Source organism: Loxodonta africana, chromosome Y (genome assembly GCF_030014295.1).
Source record: "Loxodonta africana isolate mLoxAfr1 chromosome Y, mLoxAfr1.hap2, whole genome shotgun sequence".
Taxonomy (NCBI): domain Eukaryota; kingdom Metazoa; phylum Chordata; class Mammalia; order Proboscidea; family Elephantidae; genus Loxodonta; species Loxodonta africana.
Genome location: NC_087370.1, coordinates 17112705 through 17135989, shown reverse-complemented (window position 1 = coordinate 17135989; position 23285 = coordinate 17112705). Strand labels below are relative to the sequence as shown.

Below are 23285 nucleotides of genomic sequence, written 5' to 3'. Positions count from 1 at the left end.
GTGTTCCCCCTTCTCCTCACCTCAGTCCCCTTATTGTTGTTGTTGGCTGCCATCGAGTTGCGTCCCCTCTTCATGACTCGTGGCAATCCCATGCACAACAAAACAAAACCCTGTCCAGTCCTGATCAGATGTGGATGGGACTGTTGTGATCCATAGGGTTTTCACTGGCTGATTTTCTGAAGTAAATCACCAGGCCTTTCTTCCCAGACCATCTTAGTCTGGAAGCTCTACTGAAACCTGTTCAGCATCGCAGCAACACACAGCCTCCACTGACAGATATGGGGTGACTGCACACGAGGTGTATTGGCGGGGAATCGAACCTGGGTGTCCCGCATGGAAAGAGAGAATTCTACACTGAACCAATGACTTCCCAGCACCCTTAGGCTCCCACATCGTTCTGCCCTTCTCAACTCTTGAAACCTCTCAATCATCAGGAAAGCCCCCTCTGACCTCAACCTCTTGTCTGAAGGTTCCCTTCTCCAGTGGACACAGATGGAAAGCTGGCTCTTCCCATCCCCAGGATTCTGTCTCCTCTTCAGCCCTGAAGGGCTGGCTGTCTTCTTCTCCCACATCACTCCTTCCCGCAAGGATGATGGGGAAGGCATCCTCCTGGCTCCCCCGACTCAACCCTTCCTGACCAGCTCTCTCCTTCCTCCTCAATAGCCCAGCTTTGAAGATGGGATCCTCGGGTCGTACCACCCACTACTCTCCTGGCTGCAGTTGTTGGCAGGCCCGAGTTACTCCTTGAAGAACCTAGTCCTCACTCACCGCCACGCTCTTCTGCTGTTCTCCGGGCAGAAATCCTGGTGGCTCCATAAATCCCAGTGGGTCCGTGCAGATGACACACCTGGTTCTGTGGCCTCTCGGTCCCTCCACCTGCTCTGTTCCAGCAATCTTGTCCTCGTTTGCCCAACCACATCGTGGTCATACCTTTGTCCCTACCATTACCACTAGCTACTAAAATCCCTCCACGGTCTCAAGGGCCAGCCAGTCTTAGAAGCTGGACTCCACCCGGGCAGAGTTCTGATTGAGTTTGTTTGTGGCGATGGCTCCACTTCCTAGATAGTGCCCGGCAAACGGTCGATGGTCAAGACATATTTGTGGATGGATAGAGCTCAGCTAGCCACCAGCAGAAGGCATTACTGATTACAGGCGAACAGTGCTTTGGGCTTGGGGACAGTCTTTCAGAATCTAATGTGAGTGTTTCAGGGAACTTCTGTCTGCACTCATTACTACAGTGCCTGCCTTCCAGTCCACAGACTTCTCAGCCTCCCCGCAAAGGACGTGGGATCACTGCTCACCCTCCCTTCTCCAGGTCCCGCCAGATAAAACCTCACCCTACTTCCACTCAGCTCTCAAGGTACAGCTCACCCATTACCTACTAGATTTCCTTAGAAATACTTCAGGAAAAAAAAATGCAGGAGGGGCGGATGAAAAGAGAGCTCCATCTTTGCGTCCATTTAGAATTTCCACAAGAAAATATGAAAAATAAGAGGTTTCACTATGTCTTTATTAGAGTCCCTGGGTGGAGCAAATGGTTAAACGCTCGACTACTAGCTGAAAGGGTGGCCGTACAAACTCACCCAGAGGTGCCTCGGAAGACAGGCCAGGCCGACTGCTTCCGAAAGGTCACAGCTCTGAAAACCCTATGCAGCAGTTCTACTCTGCACACATGGGGTGACCATGGGTCAGAATCGACTGGAAGGCTACTAACAACATGTCTTTCTTAATGGCTCTTTTTCACTTGCCCTATTTTCATTTCTCCCCTGATGAACCGTTTGCATTTCAAAGTGGCTCAGCACTTAATCCTCCTCTAATTGTTTCCCGGGAATTAATTTCTTTTTCTTCACAGCTAGAGTTAACCTTTCATATTTCCTGCATCCTTCGCATGCCTGAGCAGCCCCTCCCCCAGGTTGGGCAAGTGAAAAGTGCTCAAGAAATATATGCTAATTAGCTATTTGATTAAAAAAAAAATTAAAACTATATTTTAAATTATAAAATCTTTTTACAGTAGCTCCAGCTAAGTCCTTCCTCTTTTTAAGCACTACTGATTTTAAAATTTAGGTTGTATATACATATCATAAAAACCCAGTGCCGTCGAGTCAATTCCGACTCAAACCGCTGACCCTTTTGGTTAGCAGCCACAGTAGGCTGTAGCTCTTAACCACTGTGCCACAAGGGCTTTTTCTCTCTCTGTGTTTTTAATGACCAGTTTAGTTTCTTCTAGCTGCTAGACAGGCGCCCTGGTGGCACAATGGTGAAGGCTCTGCTGCTAATTGAAAGTCTGGAGGTTGGTACCCAGTGACTCCAAGGGGGGAAAGACCTGGCGATCTGCTTCCCTAAAGATTAAAAAAAAACCTAAAAAACCCGATGGGATAGTTCTACTCTGTCACATGGGATCATCATGAGTCAAAATCGACTCAACGACACCTAACAACGACAACTGCCAGACATGAACTTGGCCCTTTTCAGCTAACATTTCAAAGAACATGTCCTACAGGCAAAGGAATTAGAACTTGGACAGACCTAACCAATCATCCAGTTTTATAAGCAAAAGCTAGCAGGCTTCAACCTGTGCCCTCTTTGGTGTTTAGAGACCAAGGGAAGCTGTGAAAGTGACCAGTGTCCTACATATTTTGCAGAGGCAAGCTGACAGCCTCTCCCAGTGAACACTGCCCTCTGAGTCCTGACATTGGTGGAGGGAGTGGTTCGAGGGCCTGAAGAGCGTGAGTTCTTCCCGGGGGGCCTGGGCTCAGTCGTCCCTGTAAGTTACTTAACCCATCTGGGCCTCTGTTTCTTCCTCTGCCAAATAATGGTGACATGTGCACCAAGCAAGTACGCACAGAGGACCTGGCTCCATTCATACAATGTGCTTGCTTGGTACACAGCAGGTACTCCACGAAGGACAGTTACTAGTTTTTAGTGGCTGAGTTTCTTACTGCTGCTATAACAGAGACATCACAGGTGGGTGGCTTTAACTAACAGAAATTTACTTTCTCATAGTTTGGAAGACTAGAAGTCCAAATTCAGGACACGGCTCTCGGGGAAGGCTCCTTCTCTGTCCGTTTTGGGGGAAGGTCCTTGTCTCTTTTCAGCTTATTTCAGTTCCTTGGCGTTCTGCACGTGGTGTGTGTCTCCCCCTCTGTTTGTGCTTGCTCGCTTCTGCTTCTAATCTGGTCTTTTTGTGTCTCAAAACTGATTGGCTTAAAACACAGCCTGTAATGACACAGCCTCGTTGGTATAACAAAGAAATCCTTATTCCCAGATGGAATTACAGCCACATGTATAACGGTTAGGGCTTACAACATAAATTCAATCCTTAACATTTGCTCCGTGGCTGCAGTCTTCATCAGCTAAAGGTAGTGGGTCTGAGGATGCAGACTCCAAAGATGCAACCCGTAAACAGGAGAATTGTGTCAGGCATAGACGGAGACGGTGGCCACAGGGGGTCTCTCCCCTGGGCATCTAGAAGTATTCCAATTAAAAAGATCCAGGGTAAAATCCTTAAGAGCTGGGCTGGCGGTGGTGGCAGCGGTGGGGTTGTTGAGCATTCAACTTCTGTCACAGGTGGAAGACCTGCGACTAATCCCAAAGTTCATGATAGTAACATGCAGAAGTCAAGAAGAAGGTCACAGACCTTGATGACCAAGGGCAAATCTATTATGTGGGAGTTTTCCTTTACCTGCTATCACCACATGATCTCTGATCTTGACAGGCCCTAGGCCAGGCTGAATTGATAGGAGCCTTAACTCAGGTGTGCCGTGGGTCAAAGAGGAAGACTGATACTGTCTGTTTAAAAATATCGAATTAACATGTTTCCCAGAGACCTTGGCCCTACTAACTGAGCCACTCATTTAAAACGTCTAAGTAAAATGTTGGAGGTCCCTCCTCCACCCACTTCTTATGATGAGTATAAATTTTTCTTATTACAACAAAAAAAACTAAAATAATTTGAGTCCGTTTTATAGAGGTGCAGCTCTTTATTAAATCCCTGGAAGTTGACTGTCTTTTATTCATTAATTCATTTAATGTTGACCACGTGAAAGCAGAGTTACTTTCATATCAGCTACCTCTTCTCTGTCAAAGGAAACGGACCCTGAGTTAGAACAGACAGACGCCTGCGGCTATTAAGCCTCAAGATGCAGGTGCCCACGTGGACTCTGCTTGGCAGGCCCGGGGGTGTCCTTACCTCAGTGTTCTCCGAGCAATGGAGCCGAGGGGCCGAGGAGTAAGTAGCCACCCAGAACAGACGGGCACTCACTTTCCAAAAGAACAAAAAGTGAATGAGAAGTCCTTCTAATCCCAGGAATTCCGGCAGAGCTGTGATTTCTCCGTGGGAAAGCAGTCCCCACGGTGGTCCATGCGGGTTCATACTAAACTCTCTCAAGAGGGGTCCCAGGCTGATAAACTGCAGTGATGCCTTTTAGCCACAGGCGTTGGTATTTTTCACAAGACATTTGACAGTGTAAGGTGTCCTTGGGTGGTACAAATGGGTAAGCCCTCACGTTAACCGAAAGGTTGGCTGTTTGAATCCACTCAGAGGCATCCTGGAAGGAAGGCCTGGCGATCTGCTTCTGAAGAGTCAGTCATTGAAAATTCTGTAGAGGGCAGTTCTACCCTGAGACACGTGAGTCGCCATGAGTGGGAACAGACTTGATGGCAACTGGTTTTTGGTGATAATATAATGTGCGAGATACAGAAATCTAAGCAGGATGATAGCACAGGTAGCTGTGCTCAACTATACTTAATCCCAAGAATGTCCGTGGTGAAATTGGCTCAGCACTTAACCACTAACCTAAAGTTGGTGGTTTGAAGCTACCCAGAGGCAATCTGTCTCCGGACAGTCACGGCCTTGAAAGCCCTATGAAGCACAGTTCTACTCTGAAACACGGGGTTGCTGGGAATCAGAATTGAATCAACCGCAATGGGACAGTCGCTTTCACAGATTTATTAATGTTAATATTCAACGGCTTTATGAATATGCAAAGATGCTAAGCTTGAAGGAAAGCCTAAAGTGAAGACTGAAAAAAAAAATCAGCAAAATGTTTCTAACGATGAATGCAGATTTGCACCTGAATTCGAGATGAATGGGGAGGCTTCAAAGAAAAATATAATCTTTTCAAGTGGCAGATGGGTACTCTGAATATACAATGAACAGAAGACATTAAAGGCTTTGGGCCGTGCACAGTAATGTTGGATTTACGGAGAGGATGCAATCACTGTCCGTCTCAGTGAATCTCTTGTTGTTTGCCCTTGATTCCAACTCACAGTGACCCCATGTGACAGAGGAGAACTGCCTCATAGGTTTTCCTGGCTGGGATCTTTACGGAGCAGATCCCCAGGTCTTCCTCCTGTCCCGTGGAGCCACCGGATGGGTTCACACTACAAACCTTCAGATTCGCAGCTAAGTGCTTAACCATTGTGCCACCAGGAGTCCTTTTTGTGAATCTAGTACTCTGAATTTCAGCTGAGATCAACGTCAACACCCAACGCCGGTCTGTGGAAAGGTGGGTAGGCTGTTTTGGGACAAGGAGACTTCCAAGACCAAAAACCAAACACTGCCATCGAGTCAGTTCTAACTCATAGCGATCTTACAGGGCTGAGGAGAACCGCTCCCCAGGGCTCCCGAGTGTAAATATTTATGGAGCAGACTGACACATCTTTCTCCTGGAGAATGGCTAATGAGCTTGAACCATCAACCTTCTGGTTTGCAGATGAGTTCTCCACCACTGCACCACTAGGGCTCCTAAGTAGACTTTCGCAAACTCCAAAAACTGCACAAAAAAAACGCCCCCCCCAACCATAAAATTCCAGCTCCTGGAGACCTCATGTATTAGGTAGAACTGCTCCATAGGGTTTTTACGGCTGTAATCTTAACAGGAGCAGATCGCCAGGTCTTTCTTCTGTGGTACACTGCGTGGGTTTGAACCACCAACCTTTAGGTCAAGTGGGAACCACTTATACCACCCAGGAACCTGGATAAAAAACAAAAAAACCCCAAATCCCATACTAGACGCATTCATATGGTCCATTATCTTTTGGTTTCTTACCTCCATCCACTTTTTAATTATACTTGATTAATTTTTTTTGTTGTTGAGAATATACACAGCAGAACATCCCCAATTCAAGAATTTCTACACGTACAATTCAGTGACCTTGATTTAAAAAAAAAAAAAAACCAAAGCCACTGCCGTTGAGTCGATTCCGACTCATAGCAGCCGTATAGGACGGAGTAGAACTGCCCCACAGAGTTTCCAAGGAGCATCTGGCGGATTTGAACTGCCTACCTCTTGGCTAGCAGCTGTAGCACTTAACCACTATGCCACCAGGGTTTCCAAGACCTTGATTAGACTCTCCTAATTGTGCACCCACCTTTCCTGAGTTGTTCCTTCCCAATTAAATAAACTCACTGTACCCCCAAGTTTTCTAACTAATACTTGGAGTTGCTGTTGCAAATGTGCTTCCATACAGATAGTTCTTAAAACAGCATGATGCTCAAGGAAGACATTCTTTAAGGTAAGCTACTGCTTGATTTAAAGAAGACTTGAAGGCATATTTACGGTTTAAGGTTTAAAGATTATCGCAGGGCAACAGTTTCAGCGATGTATCCAGCCTCAGTGGCTTCAGAAAGTCTGAATTCCAGGAGAATTTGAAATTCTCTTTTGCATATTCCTCCTTTTGATCAAGATTTTACTACAGAGGATTCACAGGCAGTTGTCAGGAAATAACCCAGGGAGGTCCCAAGTACTCTTCATCCCACCTCCCCCAATGGGAACATCTTGCAAAACCACAACCAGAATATTGACATTGGTACAATCCACCCAGATCATTCAGGTTTCCCCCATTTTACATACACTCATTTGTGTATATTGTGTGCAATTTAATCAAATGTGTGGGTTAGCTTGATCCACTGATTCTGAGAGGCACACTCCCTATGTCCCCCTTCAAAAAAAGTAAAGATAGCTCACACTTTTAACTAGAGGCATTCTGGAAACTACAGCTTGGACATTATTTATGGGGTGGTAGCTGCCAGCTGAGTGGAGTTTGCAGTCTTACCCCCCAGGCTCCATGAAACACAGAAGTATCAGCCATTGAGGCAGTCACCGAATCTAGAGGTTGTAGAGTCCAGGTCCTTCCCTGGACCACTGAGGAAACTGAGATCAGAATTCAGATTCCTTGTGCCAGCCTGACAGTGTGAGTGCCCAGATAAGGACCCGGGGACACGGTTGGACTCTCCGTCCGGTATTCTTCCAGCATCGTCATCTGCTGAAGTACCTGGAAGGAGATGCTCTGAAAAAACAGGTGTTCACCACAGCCCAGCGACAAATACGGAAACAAAACAAACTTTTGCAAAGCAGCAAACTCCTGTCACTGCAGGTTATACTGTTGTTTTATGGAAATTGGAAAGAGGTAGGAAGGGTGGCATACCTTTCTACCCACAAGCTTCCTTGAACTCAAGACCGCCACCTTGCCTTGGTGGGGGATGCCGACGTGTGACATTAAGACCTGAGGTACACGCCTTTGAAGCGAGGGTCGGTTTGGCCAGAAGGGCTTTCTGCGCTATAAACATAGAGGAAACAAGTTGTATTGTCACTCTCCCTGCTGGAGCTGAGGAAGGGAAGCTGTGGGTGCGGGAAGTCCCTGCTGGGGACAGGTCAGCGTTCTCCCCCTCCGGCACCCTCTTTCAGAGCACCGCCCAGCCTGCCGGGCGCCCCTGCCCCGGTTAGGGGCCGAGGAGCGGCCGCGCGGGAAAAGCCGGATAGCGCGGCTAGCCGGCCCACCTGCCTGGCTGCCCTCCGCAACCCGAGGTCCAGGAACAAAGGCTGGAGGCCCGGCGGGGACGCCCAGGTGGCCACGCGCTCCAAGATGGAGCCCGCGCTTCCGCCACCTCACCTCCGGCACCCGCCGCCTCACCTGCTCGCCCTGGCCGCCCGCCCCGAGGTCTCCCCCCGCCCCCGGTCTGGGTCGCCTGCAGGAGCCTCGAGGGTGCGCCGCGCACTGAGGGAGGAAGGGAGTTTCGCCCCTGCCATCCCTTGCGGCGGCCGCGCGAGCCAAGAGCCGGCAGGCCGAGACCCCAGGCGCGCGCTTCCCGCCCCGCTTCTCCGGCCCTGGAGCCCCGGGGAGCGCGTCCTGTCCCTGCCGACGGGCCGAGTCCCCAGGCGCACGCTTCCTGTCCCTGCTCCCCTCCGGGCCCCGGAACCCCCCGGGCGCGCCCCCTGCCCTCCGTCCCCTAGAGCCCCTGGGCACGCGCTGTGCATCCACGGACAAGCGGAGCCCTCGGGCGCGCGCTCCCTGCCCCGCCCCCTTCCCTTCGGGCCCTGGAGCCCCCGGGCGCGCCCTCCCTCTCGGGCGTCTGGCTGGAGTCCCGCGCGCACGCGCCCCTCCCCCCGCGCGCCCCCTCCCCGGCCCGCGCTCGCCCCGCCCTTCCCCCGCGCGCCCCCTCCCCTCCCCCTACGCGCACCCCTCCCCTCCCCGCGCGCCCCCTCCCCTCCCCGCGCGCCCCCTCCCCTCCCCGCGCGCCCCCTCCCCTCCCCCCCACGCGCACCCCTCCCCTCCCCGCGCGCCCCCTCCCCTCCCCGCCCCGCGCCGGCCCCGCCCCCGCGCCCGCCTCCCGGCCTCCCTCCAGCCTCCCCGGCTCCCTCCCGCCCGGCCGGCACTTCTCTGAAGTTACGCCGTAAGTTCGCCCGGGGCTGGCGGCCGCGCGGGCCGGGAGCCTCTCGGCTGGGCCGGCCGCAGGCGGGCTCGCGGCGCCGGGGCTCCCGGAGGGCCAGGCCGGGCCATGGAGAGCGCCGAAGCCCGCGCGCGGCCCGAGCGCCTGGCCGAGGCCGACGGCGGGCGCCTGGTGGAGGTGCAGCTGAGCGGTGGCGCCCCGTGGGGCTTCACCCTGAAGGGCGGCCGCGAGCACGGCGAACCGCTCGTCATCACCAAGGTAAGGCCGGGGCGGCAGCCGAGGGCGCGGGCACCTGCGGGGCGCGGAGGGTGCTGTCCGTGCGCCCCCGGCCGCGCCGAGGTAAAGGCTCCGGTTCCGGGACCCCGTCCCTCCCCCTCCGGGAAGGGGCCTGCCGGGGTCCCCAGTCCTGCCGGCCGTGCCAGGGGCGGCCTGTACCTGCGGCCTGCCTAGAGGTCAGGGCAGGGACATCCCCGCGAGCCCGGGGTGCCCTCGCTGGGGTCCCGGCCCTGCCCCCCAGCCCCCTGGTCACCGCGAAGCCCAGACCCGCAGTGGCCGCCGGCCGGCTTCCCGATTCCCGTGAGACATCAATATTTACCGACTCGGCTCCAGCCCGGAGCCATGGCGCCGTCCTACCTGTGAAACTTCCAGCTCCAGTTAATGTACTTTAGAAAAGGGGGGTTTCGGGGCCATTAATAAGAGGGAAAGCTCCAGTGTCTCTCATTAGGAATGTGGTTGGTTTTTTGGGGGGGGTGTGGCGTGGGGTTTGCTTTATAGCTTTGAATTCTCTTGTTTCCAAACAGAAAGTCATCCTGAAACTTTGAAATTTAACAGGCGAACTGCACAAACCTATAAAAACAAATAAGCTACAAACCACTGCCCCTGTTTTTTTCCAGTTAAACGTGTCTGTTGGTCAGTTTCTCTGGGAAGGGTTGGGCTGTGCCATTCCTAGGGACAAAGTTCCCTTCAAAATGTAAAATTCTTGGCTACTGGCAGCGTTTGAAGGTGACTTACTGGTTTCCTCTGCTGGCCCGTCTGGCCACAGCTGGAAGAAATAGAGCCTCCTTACCGCGCCGAGGGAGTTGAATTTGATGAGTGGCTGGCATTGTTGTCTACGGAGCAGTTGTGACACCGGATTTTCTGTATTTTCTCCATGTGTGTTTATATAGTTACAAAGCTAGGGACTTTTTGGAGGGGCTTGTTTACATACGTAGTGAATCGATGTGGAACTCAGAAAAGAGGTGGTAATTTTTACTATAAATTTACCCCAGAGCATATATTACTGCTAGTTGCTGCCCAACTCATGGTGACCCTATGTATGCAGAGAAGAACCCCTCCATTGGGTTTTCAATGCTTTGGAAGCAGATCACCAGGCCTGCCTTCCAAGTTGCTCTGGGTGCGTTCGAACCACCTACCTTTTGGCTAGTAGTTGAGCCCATAATTGTGTAACTGTTTGCGTCCCCCAGGGACTTCCTAGTGTGTAACCGTTTATCAAATTAGATTGCTTGAAGATGGTGAGCAGTCATCAAATATGTACCCCTGGCCCCTAGGGCCCTTTCCTGTGTGTTTTTTGAAGCATCTTAGCTTGTGCCTTGTTTATAATGGTTTCAGGGAGCGTTATGATGGTTAAAGATAAAAAGATATCAGGTAAATTGTTCAGATCTTAGCATTTCACGTATGTCTTGAAAAAGAGTTGGCAGGCATGATTCCACACACGTCCCTCAGACCTTTGTCTCCGTGCAGATGGAATGACCTGTAAAACATTCCTTGAGATAGGCAGCTTGCTTTTTGCTCTCACGCAGTCTCAGAAAGTCAGAGGTCGCTTCATAATCTACAACTCAGTCCTCTGATCAGGAACTGGAGAACAGGGCCCTGGTGTCCCTAATCCTTTCCACAGGTACCCCAAGTTCTAAAACTGCAGGCGTATTCTTTGTAGCTCCTATTCTCTTTGAGAGGTCCCCGTTATAGAAGTGCAAGGAGGTGAGGTTGGCAGCAAAACCCGGTGGACACGCACCGTGGGCTTTTGGGGGCAGATGGGATGATTTGTTCTTGATTCTGCCCTTTGGTTCCCTCTCTCTCAAAGTAGTTAAGGTGTTTTTTTTGAAAGCTTGTGTGGCGGTGCTCGTAGCATGGTATATGCTTGGCTTTTCCAGACTGTGCTTCAGGATTTTGCAGAAAAATAACAAAATGCTTAAGCTTCTTATCTGTCCGAGATGTCCGTAGTCCCTCCCTTAAGCTGCTGCTTGGACTCCCTGGGTGGCACAGTTAATATGCTCGGCTGCTAACCCAAAGGCTGGCAGTTCAAGTCTACCCAGAGGTGCTTTGGTAGAAAGGCCTGACAATCTATCTTTGAAAAGGCAGTCATTGAAAACCCTGTGCAGCACAGTTGTACTCCGTGAGTCGGACTCGACTGGCACTGGGTAAGCTGCTTCTTAGTGTTTATGGATACCCCTATGTGGCTGGACTGTGTCTTTGGTTAGAAGGTGGAGAGGACCCGGGATAGTTTGGGACTTTTGTACTAAATTCTGGCCCCCCCCCCCATAGATACACACATACTTTTTAGCCACATGGGGCTACTGGCGGGATTGATTTTTGTCTGGTATTTTCTTTCTCCATGTATTGGCAGCATTTTGCAGACCTGCCCTGATGCGTGCCCACTGTCTGACAGCGGGATTGACTCTCACATTATTAGGAAAGGATGAGGGAAAAAAGTGTCCACTCACGGTGACTTAAAGAGAGGAAAGAGAGCGCTATGACAGAGACCAAAACCCAAAAACCAAACCCGTTGCTGTTGAGTGGATTCTGACTCATAGCGACCCTATAGGACGGAATAGAACTGCCCCAAAAGGTTTCCAAGGCAGTAATCTTTACAGAGCAGACTGCCACGTCTTTCTCCTGAGGAGCAGCTGGTGGGTTTGAACCCGCCAGCCTTGCGGTTGCGGCCAAGCACTTAACCACTGTGCTACCAGGGCTCCCTGTGATAAGGACTGGGGGCAAATTGTTGCCCCCTCCCGGAATTGTGATGAATCCAGGCATTATTGTTCTTTTCCCCAATAACTACTGAAACATCCTGTCAAGGCTTGTTCAATAATCATTCCTGTTAATAGTTTTTTTTTTTTTGTATTAAAAGAAAAAAAAAAACCTTGTAATTAAATAGTTACATATAAAGCCCTGGCATGTTATCCAGTCCACTTTGTACTTTTCAGAATCTTGGGAGTAGCTTGATGTGATATCAGAGATCACTGAGACTTCTGTGCTAATGAGGATGTCATTTGAAAGCCTCTTGGAAGTTTATCCAGAAGAGATGTCAAGAGCAAGTCTGGTTCAATCGCTTGTTTTCAGATGGACACGTCGTATCAGCCCATTTTATAGGTGAAGTGGGGTCCCTCGGTGGTACAAACAGTGAACGTGCCAGGCTGCTAAGCAAAAGGCTGGAGGTTTGAGTCCACTTGGAGGCGCCTTGGAAGAAAGGCCTAGTGATGGACTTTCGAAAAATCAGCCACGGAAAACCTTCTGGCAAACACAGGGTCACCTGAGTCAGGCTTGATTTATAGGTGAAGCGGCAGAGCCTCCCGGTACCAGCTGCAGGTGAGTCGGCTCTGACTCATGGTGACCCCGTGTGTTGCAGAATAGAACTCTACTCCATAAGGTTTTCATGACCGTGACCTTTTGGACGTAGATCGCCAGGCCTTTCTTCCTAGGTGCCTCTGGGTAGACTTGAACCTCCAGCCTTTTGGTTAGCAGCCAAATGCATTCACCGTTTGCACCACCCAGGTTCCAGAAAGAGGAATTCGTATGTTTTTTCTCTAGTCATGGTGGAAATTTCCTGCTACAAATCAATGTAGATACGCTATAGAGCAAAGAATCTTGTACACTCTGTCATTTGAAGTCTTTGGTGGGCTTCCCACCGGCACCTCAAATTCCGAGAACGCCACTCTACAGTGGACTTAGGGTCCTGTTACTTCCTCTTCCACGGACGCTTGGTCAGACCATGCCCAGAGGAAAGCCAGTCCTTATCCATCGCCCTCTGGGAAACAGAAAACACAGGACTTAGGAGCCCTTGCTTCTGTTTCCATTTTCCAGCTACAAAAATGCAGATGAAGCAAGTATTTGTTTGAGTTTTACTATGTAAATAAAGCCTATTATCAGGGCCAACGCTGCGGTGACTGGGCTCAGAGGAAGAAAACAGCCCTTTACACAAACTTTGGCCCTGCTAGGTGCCTCCATATACGCCACCCTACAGGCCTGTGTCTGCGAAGACTTAAGCACAGGCTTAAAAAGCTAATAAACCCGTTAAAGCAAACATGCTGTTGTTAGGTGCTGTCATGTGGGTTCAACTCATAGCGACCTTTTGTCCATAGAATAAAAAAACACTGCCTGGTCCTGCGCTGTGTTTGTTGCTATCCTTGAACCCGTTGTTGCAGCCACTGTGTCAGTCCATGTCTTGAGGGTGTTCTTTTTTGCTGACCCTCTACTATACCAGGCATGATGTCCTTCTCCAGGGACTGATCCCTTCTGATAACGTGTCCAAAGTAAGCAAAATGAAGTCTCGCTGTCCTCGCTTCTAAAGAGCGTTTTGGCTGTGTTTCTCCCAAGACTGATTTGTTCCTTTTTCTGGCAGGCCGTTCTTCGCCAACACCACAATTCAAAGGCGTCAGTTTGTCTCAGGTCTTACTTATTCATTGTTCAGCTTTTGCATGCGTATGAGGCGATTGAAAACACCATGGCTTGGGTCAGGCACAGACCCTGGTGGTGGAGTGGTTAAGAGATTGGCTACTAACCAAAAGGTCGGCAGTTCCAATTCACCAGCTGCTCCTTGAAAACCCTGTGGGGCAGTTCTGCTCTGTCCTGTAAGGTCGCTGTGAGTCAGAATTGACTCGATGGCAACAGGTTTGGTTTTGGTTTTGGGTCAGGCGCAGGTTGCATCAGAATTGTATCCTTTCGCTTACTCAGTAAAGCAAAGATGGGACGTGGTTCTCAACCATGGGCAGCTTTGCCCTCTGACTCGCAGGCGACGTTTGGCAATATCTGGAGGCCTTGTCGGTTGTCATAACCTGCGGGGGCTGGTTGCTACTGGTTTCTAGTGGGTAGAGGTTGTATAGACTGGTACTCAGCATTGTACAGTGCACCGGACAGCCCTTGCCACAAAGAGTGATTGGCCCCGAAGTCCGTACTGCAGAGGTGGGAAGCCTTATCTATTGGACCTGACAGTGTTATTTAATACTGGATATGACAAAGCTATTAAATACAGTACTGCAAGTGATCCTGGCCACAAGCAGATGGCACTGGGGAGAAGCAGGGACTCCGCATCAGGAGTCAGGTTCAGTCCCCTGTACCCTTCCTGTTACTTGCCATTTAACTTGCTGTTTACCACTGCCCGCCCCCCCCCCACCTTGGTCTTAGCTAGCTCCTTTGGGTGGCACAGATGGTTAAGTGCTAGGCTGCTAGCCAAACGGTTGGTGGTTTGAACCCACCCATAGGTGCCTTGGAAAACCCTACGGAGTGCAGTTCTACTCTGATACACATGGGGTCGCCGTGAGTCAGGGTTGACTGGACAGCTACTGGTTTTTTGGATGGAGAGGGAGCCAGGAATACTGTCCAGGTCCTAAGAGGTGATGAAGATCCTGACCTGTGAATGTTGCCGACGCTGCACTTGGATGCAGGGTATCTCAGCCTGTGTAAGTCACCGTGGTGCAGCCATTTATTCTTCCATGTTCTTTCCATCCAAGCAGCAAACAGTAAAACTTCAAGGGGCGGAGGGGGGAGAGGGCCACTTCTAAAGTGTCAGCGGAGGGGCTTGCATTCCAAGAAGGGAAGGTCTTTGGGATTCATTAGGGAGCACTCTGCGCGCCAGCTGGGTGTCAGCCGCCCCCTGCAGCCTGAGGAATGTCTGCTGAGGGGGAGGCCTAAGCCCCCAGCCCCTCCTTTTCACAGTGCGGGAGTTCTGTCTCTGAGAATGCCAGAGCTTCAGCCAGAAGCTCTGTAAGACATGAATGCCTCAGTTAATTTTGGGCTGGCCTGGTGCCAGGGGAGTCTCCTTTGTGACTCCGTTGATTTTCAGGGTGCCTTTTGGGAACGGAGCCATCTTGGAGGGGGTGGAAAAGATGTGGCTTGGGATGATTGGAGCCCCCCAGCCCTGGATTGGGGCAGTGTATAGACAGGCCCCCAAACAGACTTTCTTCTCAGGGGGCCCCAGACCATTGAAACAGTTCACTGGCTATGAGAACCTCCTTTTTACTCTGTGGTTGATGTGTGACTTAGGAGACCCCATGTGTTAAGAGCACAACTGCCTCGCAGGGTTTTCTTGGCTGTAATCTTTGCAGGAGCAGATCGCTAAGCCTGCTTCTTCTGTGGTGGTCCTAGGTGGTCACCCTCTGGGTTACCAGCCTATTGCAAACTGTGCTACCCAGGGCCTTACTTCCTTTCTACTCTGGATGCAGAAGGTGGGATGGGAGAAAGTGGGGGCACGTTTTTGGGGAGTACACAGCCAGGTGGCAGATGTCCTTTATAAACTATTGGCCAGGCTCCATGAGAGCTGAAGGTTCAGGTCCAAGGCAGGGCTTGGTGATGGGTGGGGATGAGAGGTGCTGAATACCCAGTATACCACCCCAAATGGTTTGAAAAGGGTTCCCATTTTCTGAGGCCATGATGAGTAACCTTCATCAGAGACCTGGTGACTCGGGGCGGGGAGAGAAGGGGGACGAAGTCAGAGCCACCTCTCAGGTAAGGACAAGGTGTTGCACCTTATGCCCTTATATTTGTCCTAAGAGCCAAATTCTTTACCAAATATGAATAAAGGAAAAATAGGGGTCTGTCGAATTCAGTTGTTTGCTGCTGTCCAGTTGGCCCTCATCTCATGGCGACTCCACGCCCAGTGGAACGAAAAACTGCCTGCTCCTGGGCTGTCCCCATGATTGGTTGTGGATTGGACCATTGTGATCCATTAGGGTTTTCACTGGCTGATTTTTTAGAAGTAGATCACCAGGCCTTTCCTCCTAGTCTTAATCTGGAAGTTCTGTGGAAACCTGTTCCGCATCCTAGCAACACACAATCCTCTACTGACAGATGGGTGGCAGCTGCGTGTGAGGCGCACTGGCCAGGAATCGAACCGAGTCATGCAATTGGGAGGTGAGAATTCTACCACTGAACAACCAACGCAGCGGATGAGGAATTGATGGATTGGATTTTGGATGATTTTTGTGTTCAAATTTAATTTGGCGTCCGTGACTGCAGTCGGGAAATATGCTCCCGTTTCAGGTTATCTGATAGAAATGGTGGATGAGTGAGGGCTTGAGACTCTGCTGCCTTGGCAACCCCCCCATCCCCCCAAAAAACCAAAAAACCTGTTGCCGTTGAGTGGATTCCAACTCTTAGCAATCATATCTGATGGAGTAGAACTGCCCCATGGGGTTTCCAAGGAGCGGCTGGTGGATTCGAACTGCCGACCCTTTGGTCAGCAGCCGAGCTCTTAAAGCCCAGGTGCTGTGGTTTCCACTCTGGTGCAGCGATTCCTCAGCATTGTGACATCTGAGTCACTGTTTGCAGCATTTTCTCGAGTTGTCAGGACGAGTGTAATCCTGAGGTCTCATTTGTATTTAAGAATTAATAGTGTGGCAGAAAGAAGCGCGTCTTCTTTCCTGTGCTGAAAGACCCTTTCGGTGGTAGACCTGTCCTGCCAGCTGGCTTTGGAATGTGTCTTCATTACTCGGGCCCAGACCGTGCATGAGCGTTCACCAGTCTGCCGGTTCTGTCCCTGTTCCTCCAGAGGTGTGCTGGGTGCGGGGGTGGGCAGCTAGCCCAAGACCGTAAGCCGTCTTCCAGGGTTTGGAGGCTGGAAGCTCCGAGGTCCGATGTGTGGAAGATTCTTCCTCTCTTGGACATGAATATCCCTTGACTCACACCTGTAGATGGAGAGGCTTCTACGGTTATTACCAGCTGTAAACTTCAGCTTACGCATTGCACTCTGTGCCATGAATTCATCCTTTGTGGTTCACTTATGAGCATTTTTTAACATGTCGTAACATTCACCTTTTCGTAAAGGAACCTAGTTTGCTCAGGAACCAAGTGTAGAGTAGTGTGGTAGTGAAAGACGCATACAAAACCAGAGTTTTCACCGTGTCCTAGTGAGCCTGGATATCTTAACTCACTTTTCTATTTCCTGCGTGAAGAGCCGGGCTTCCTTGCTTGGGAAGGGCTGATCTTTCTCTTCAGAAAGCATTTTGGAGTTGTCCTGTTGCCAAAGTTGTTTTGTGTCAGAATGCAAATAATTTCAGGTCTTGTGACCAAGTTCCTGGGGGCAGGAGAGAAACCCTGGGGCGCTGGCAAGAACCCCCCAGGCGTCACGGAGCTTTTGTTGCATCTTGGGCCACGGTGTAAACATCCTAGGAGTTGGTTGAGGGTAGACAGGCTGAATAGATTTTTTAATTCCGGTTTTGCTTCTTTGAGGCCCTGTAGTCAGGAGTGGCGCGCCGCTTTGAGGAGAAAATCTTCAGGTTTTGCAAGCCACAGCTCCTCCAGCAAACACAGGCTGAAAACTTTCACCCAGATAAAGGGTCTGCAAAGAGTTGTGGGTCGATTGTGTGCTGCTGCTCTGTGGGCCGTTATAGAACATGGCCAGCGTCACCCACCTTTCAACACAGGGAGGGTATATTCTGGAAGGACTGTCTTCTGTGACCTTGGTTGATCACATATTTGCATCGCCCAGGTGGATGGACCCGGCACTGCTTCCCAGTGTGAGTGTTTTAAGCCTTCTCTTTGGGGGAACTTAACCTTAGTTAGAAGGTCCCTGGTTAGTAGTTTGCTCTTGACTACTAACCTGAAGGAGGAGCCCTGGAGCATCAATGGTTAAGGGCTCAGTTCCTAACTGAGAAAGATTGACAGTACAAATCCAACAGTGGCCCGAGGGAGAAAGACCTGGCAATCTGCTCCCATAAAGATTACAGTCTAGAAAACCCTATCGGGGCAGTTCTACTGTCATACAGGGTCACTTTGAATTGGAATCGACATGACAGCACACAACAACTAACCTAAAGGTTGGTGGTTTGAATTCACCCAGTAGTGCTGCAGAAGAAAGACTGGGATTTGCTTCCCTAATTTTATAGCTAAGAAAACCCTGTGGAGTACAGTTCGACTCTGAAGCACGTGGGGCTGTCGTGAGTTGGGATCTATTCGATAGCTATGGGTTCAGTTTCTTTTTTTCATAGTTAGAAGAATAATAGTGTATTATTTAAAAAAAAATGGACTAACCTGCTTTGATTGAACTTCAGAGAGCTCAGAAGTTCTGACTTGCAAAGCAAAGGTCCTGTTTTTTCTGGACAAGGAGGACCTGACTGCTCCTAAGCCCCGAGGCATTGAGTTGCACAGGATGACAGCTGCCTCTGTTAGACGGGAGAAGGAAGAAAAACAGTGCTCCGGATCCGGTGGGAAGTTTGGGCTTATCTTTCTCCTGGCCAAAGGTGACTCTAAGACTTTCAGATCAAAGCCTGTTTTTGAAGGTCAGCAAGAGTGTAGGCAGGGTAGATGGTCTGAACTCTCAAGGCTTCGTTTTACTTCTTGGTGAAAGGAAAAGAGACAGAGTGTTAGTGTATCTTTTTAAGATTTTGTTTTTATTTTTATCAAAGGAATTCTGGCCCAGTTTAAACAGTCACATCCTTGGCCAGTGTTTGTTATCATACCAGCTGCTCTCTCCTGTGTTTCTCCCCGTAGCCATTGAAACTTTTTTAGCTGATTTCTTCTGGTGTTTGCTTCCACACTGCGAAATGATGGTTTTGTAGTGTGTATCACTGCTACTCTGGTTTGTACGGTTTACGGAGACCGATGGACTTCCCAAGGAGCCCTGCGGTGCAATGGTTAAGCGCTTGGCTGCTTTCTGCTGGCCTGCTAACCGAAACGTAGGTGGTTTGAACCCGGTGAGTGTCTACCCGGGAGAAACACCTGGTGATCTGCTCCCATAATGATTACAGCCAAGGAAAACCCTATGGGACAGTTCTACTCTGTCACCTAGGGTTGCTATTGAGTTGGAATTGACTTGACGGCACACAACAACGACATGGACTTCCCACTGTAGAAATAGGAGGGTTTAGCTTTCCTCACCACATACCCCCCCACCCTCCTCCCCTCAACTAGTAGCCATTGAGTGGCCTCCAACTCATGGGGACCCTATGTACGATAGAAGAAAATGTGGCCCGATCCTGCACTGTCTTCACAGTTGCCGGTAGGCTTGAGTCTATTGTTGTGGCCACTGTGTGTTTTGAGTGCCTTCCCACCAGGGGACTCATCTTGCAGCCCTGTATTGGGCAGCGTTCTGTTGTGATCCACAGGGTTTCCACTGGTTGATTTTTGGGATTAGATTGCCAGGCCTTTCTTCCTAGTCTGTTTTAGTCTGCAAACTCTGCCGAAACCTGTTCACCACGGGTGATCCTGCTGGTATTTAAAATCCTGGTGGCCTAGCTTCCAGCATCACAGCAACAGGCCAGCCATCACGGTACGACAGACTGACAGGCACGGGGTGGTCCCCCCAGCTACCCAGGCATATATCTTGGGTCCCTATACTCTCAGTATAATTACATTCTGATTTTGGTTAGAAGAGGGGATTTCAGCCTCGGCAGTAGTGACATTTGGAGTCGGACGATTCTTTGATATAGGGCCTGTCTTGTACATTCCCAAATGTGAAAAACCTTTTCTTAATCCATTCCAACACGTGGTGAGACATCTCTGTCTAAAAATGTCGTTATTTTACCTGAACAGTGAATCAATTATTTGGCAGATGTAGGAGCCTTGGTTGGAAACCATTTTCCTTCCGCACTTTGAAGACGGGCTTCCATTTTCTGCTGGTGTTCAGTCTTGCTGTTGAGATGTTAGGCCATTCTGTGTCTTGATCCTCTGTATGAAATCTGTTCTTATTCTCAAGAAAGCTTCTGGGCTATTCTATTTGTTATCAGTTTTCCCAAGTGGTGTGTCTTGGTGTGAGGACTCTTTTTGTGTGTCATTCTTAAGGTCCTTTCAGTCTGCAAACTCATGTCCTTCCTTTCTGGGAATTTCCTTGAATTATTCTGTTGATAACCGCCCCCTGACCCCATCTGTTTTCTCTTCTCTTTCTGGGGACTTCTGTGATATGGATGTCATAGACTGAATCATGTCCCCCCAAAATCTGTGTCAACTAGGCTAGTGCATGGTTCCCAGCATTGTGTGATTGTCCGCTGGTTTGTCGTCTGATCTGATTTTCCTATGTGTTGTATATCCTACCTCTATGATGTTGATGAGGTGGGATTAGCAGTAGTTACGTTGATGAGGCAGGGCTCTATGTAAAAGATTAGGTTATAACTTAAGTCAGTCTCTTCTGAGATATAAAAGAGAAAAGCAAGCAGAGAGACATGGGGACCTCATATCACCAAGAAGGTAGTGCCAGGAGCAGAGCATGTCCTTTGGACTTGGGGTCCCTGTGCAGAGAAGCTCCTAGCCCAGGGGAAGATTGATGACAAGGACCTTCCTCCAGAGTTGACTGAGAAAGAAAGCCTTGCCTTGGAGCTGGTGCTCTGACTTTGGCCTTCTAGCCTATAAGACCGAGAGAATAAACTTCTGTGTGTTGAAGCCATCCACTTGGGGCAGTCCACGGTATATTCAGTGCTCTTCACCAGCACCATAATTCGAAGGCATCAATTGATCTTCGGTCTTCGGTGTTCGTTGTCTAGCTTTCACATGCGGATGAGGTGACTGAAAATACTGTGGTTTGGGTCAGGAGCACCTTAGTCCTCAAAGTGACATCTTTGCTTTTTAACACTTTAAAGAGTCCTTTTGCAGAAGCTTTACCCAATGCAATGCGTGGTTTGATTTCTTCACTGCTGCTTCCCCGGGTGTTGATTGTGGGTCCAAGTAAAATCAAATCCTTGGCATCTTCACCTTTTTCTCCGTTTATCGTGATGTTACTTATTGGTCTGATTGTGAGGATTTTTGTTTTCTTTATGTTGAGGTGTAATCCATACTGAAGGCTATGGTCTTCGATCTTCATCAGTAAGTGCTTCAAGTCCTGTTCACTTTCAGCAAGCAAGGTTGTGTCATCTGCATAACGCAGGTTGTTAATGAGTCTTCCTCCAGTCCTGATGCCGCATTCTCCTTCATATAGCCCAGCTTTTTGGATCGTTTGCTCAGCGTACAGATTGAATAAGTACAGTGAAAGAATACAATCTTGATGCATACCTTTCCTGACTTTATGCAGTATCCCCTTGTTCTATTTAAACAACTGCCTCTTGGTCTATGTATAGGTTCCACGTGAGCACAATTAAGTGTTCTGGAATTCCCGTTCTTTGCGGGTTATGCCTTTGCACAGTCAATAAAACACAGCTCTGGTAAATTTAAATTCCTTCTCTCCTCCCTCTCCCCTTTATTCCTACTCAATGCTAGTTGATTAAGAATTTTGAAACTGTAAAAAGTAATGTTAATGAATTGAGCCACCAATTTATTATAAAAAGACTTGAGGCTGGATTTTGTGTGGCAGAATTTTAATGAGTCTCCTGGAGATTTTATTAGTGATTTTGACTATTTGGTATGGGATTTCTAGGAAAGCATTTAATTAAAACACATAGCTAATGCCTGACACCAGTACATTGGCTGTGTTATTTTACAGCCCAGTGGAAGCAATTACTTCCTTCTTTCCACTAAAAATATTAAATAGTCAGAATCGACTCAATGACAATGGATTTTTGGTTTGGTTTTCCAGCAAAAAAAATTTTTTTTGAATAATAGTGTCTCTTGTTTTATAATATCAAGGAACAGTAACTTTTTCAGATCAATGTGATATTCAAGAGAATAGGATTTTAGAAAAGTGACTGGGAAGTAAAATCATGGGAAAGATGAAGATTAATCCCCCCCTCTCCCGCCCCATAGTGACAGGCACCATTTCTTCACTGCTTCACCTTTTGGCAGTAGAAAATCTTTGAAGGTGCATTTCGACCTACCAACATGGTGGAGATGCTATCTGCTCACCAGTGTTCAGATCTCTTCCGTCTGAGCGTGCTGCTGGTCTACATTTCCCAGCTTCTCTTGCGGCTGCATCTGGCCACATGACAGTTCTACCCAATGGAATGCGAGTGAAAGTGATGTGTGCCATATACAGCCTGGTCCCTGATAACCTCCCGTGGGGCACCTCACCCTACCTTTCCCCACTTCTCGCTGGCTGGAATGAAGATGGCGCTAGGGCACAGCCTCATCACAGCGGATCTCTGAACGACAGAGGAGGTTCAGTCTCTCAGTATTATTACAAGAGCAAGAAATAAGCCTCTATTGTGCTTAGGCCAGGAGTTCCTGAGTGGTGTAAACAGTTAAGCGCTCTGCTGCTAACAGAAAGGTTGGTGGTCTGAATTCATCCAGAGGTGACTTGGAAGAAAGGCTGGTGATCTACTTCTGAAAAATCAGTCGCAGAAGACCCTGTGGGTCATAGCGCTACACCGACACACATGGGGGTGCCATGAGTCTGAGTGGACTCACTGCAACGGTTTTCTTGTGCATGGGCTGTTGTACATTTTTTTGTGTCCTCCTGCCTTCCCGTCCTTGCTCCTGGGCTGGTGTGGCCACGCTATTATACATTTTAAAAATTATTTGCCATGACAGAGTATTCTAACTAATGAGATCCTGAGGGAAATCAAAAGTTTTCCTTTTAACAATTACACCTAACTTAAGACTGAATATACTGTACTGAATTCACACCCATACAGGAGGGAGTTATTATTTACCTTATAGAAGGGATCACTGTGGGTGTCCAATTAGCATGGAACTTATTTATTATATAAAATGAGCCTGGTATATCTCTAGTTTAGGCTTCTTTCCACCTCAGCTTTTGCTCTCAGCTAATAATTTAATTTACGCCCTGCTTTTATTTATTTATTTATTTTCCTTGCCTCCCTGCAGGTGATTGCCTATGAGCAGTGGATGAGGTGGGGTAGGCGGCAGGAAGAAGTCCTAGTGGAGATAATTGGCCATCATGGAATGTGGACCTGGTGTGGGGGTCCTGAGGGTTGGGGCTGGGGTACTGGGGAAGAGAGAGAAGGAAGAACTCTTCCAGGTACTGGGACATCTACAAAGGTGAGGTGGGGGGGGAGCCCTGGGTCCCTCAGGTGATCCTCCTAACCGAAAGCTAGCCTGGGACTTTCAGAGCAGGTGAAGGTGATTCTTTGCCTGTGGATTGCACATTCTGAAGGTGACGAAACTCTGCATCTGCTTATGTATAAACACATTGTGCGAGTGTTCATAAATTTGTAAACGCCTTGATACTTACCTGCGCTAATTGTACATGTGTTCATACATTTTATAAGCAAAGTGATAATTTTTTTTGTACAAACATTAAGACAATATTGAAAATATTGAAAACTCAAGTAAAAGGTTGGTCGGTAGCCCCAAACATAGAATAATCTTATTTCTGGCTATATTGATATTTTTTTCCCCACTGTATGGAATTCCTTGCTTTGTTGCGTATAGAACTAATTATTGTTTGAAGGTAATTCTCTAAAGAATTTTGTTGTTGACATCTTTGAAGTTGGATGGTAGCTTAAAGGAGGTTCAATTTTATGAATGCCATTTGGAATAAAAAATGGCGTGTGTTGCTTTTGAGGGGGTTATTTACCTT

At 49.0% G+C, this 23285-nt stretch overlaps 1 protein-coding gene across 1 annotated transcript in view; it reads left to right on the top strand.

Annotated features, from left to right (window-relative positions):
• Positions 1–4139: 4139 nt before the first annotated feature.
• LOC135227219 (protein Shroom2-like) overlaps positions 4140–23285 on the top strand; it is a 141062-nt gene continuing 121916 nt past the window's right edge. Inside the window, exons 1-3 of the mRNA XM_064278771.1 lie at positions 4140–4228; positions 7689–8405; positions 8668–8929. Of these exons, the coding sequence (XP_064134841.1) occupies positions 4140–4228; positions 7689–8405; positions 8668–8929 (1068 nt within the window). The remainder of the gene's footprint in view (positions 4229–7688; positions 8406–8667; positions 8930–23285) is intronic.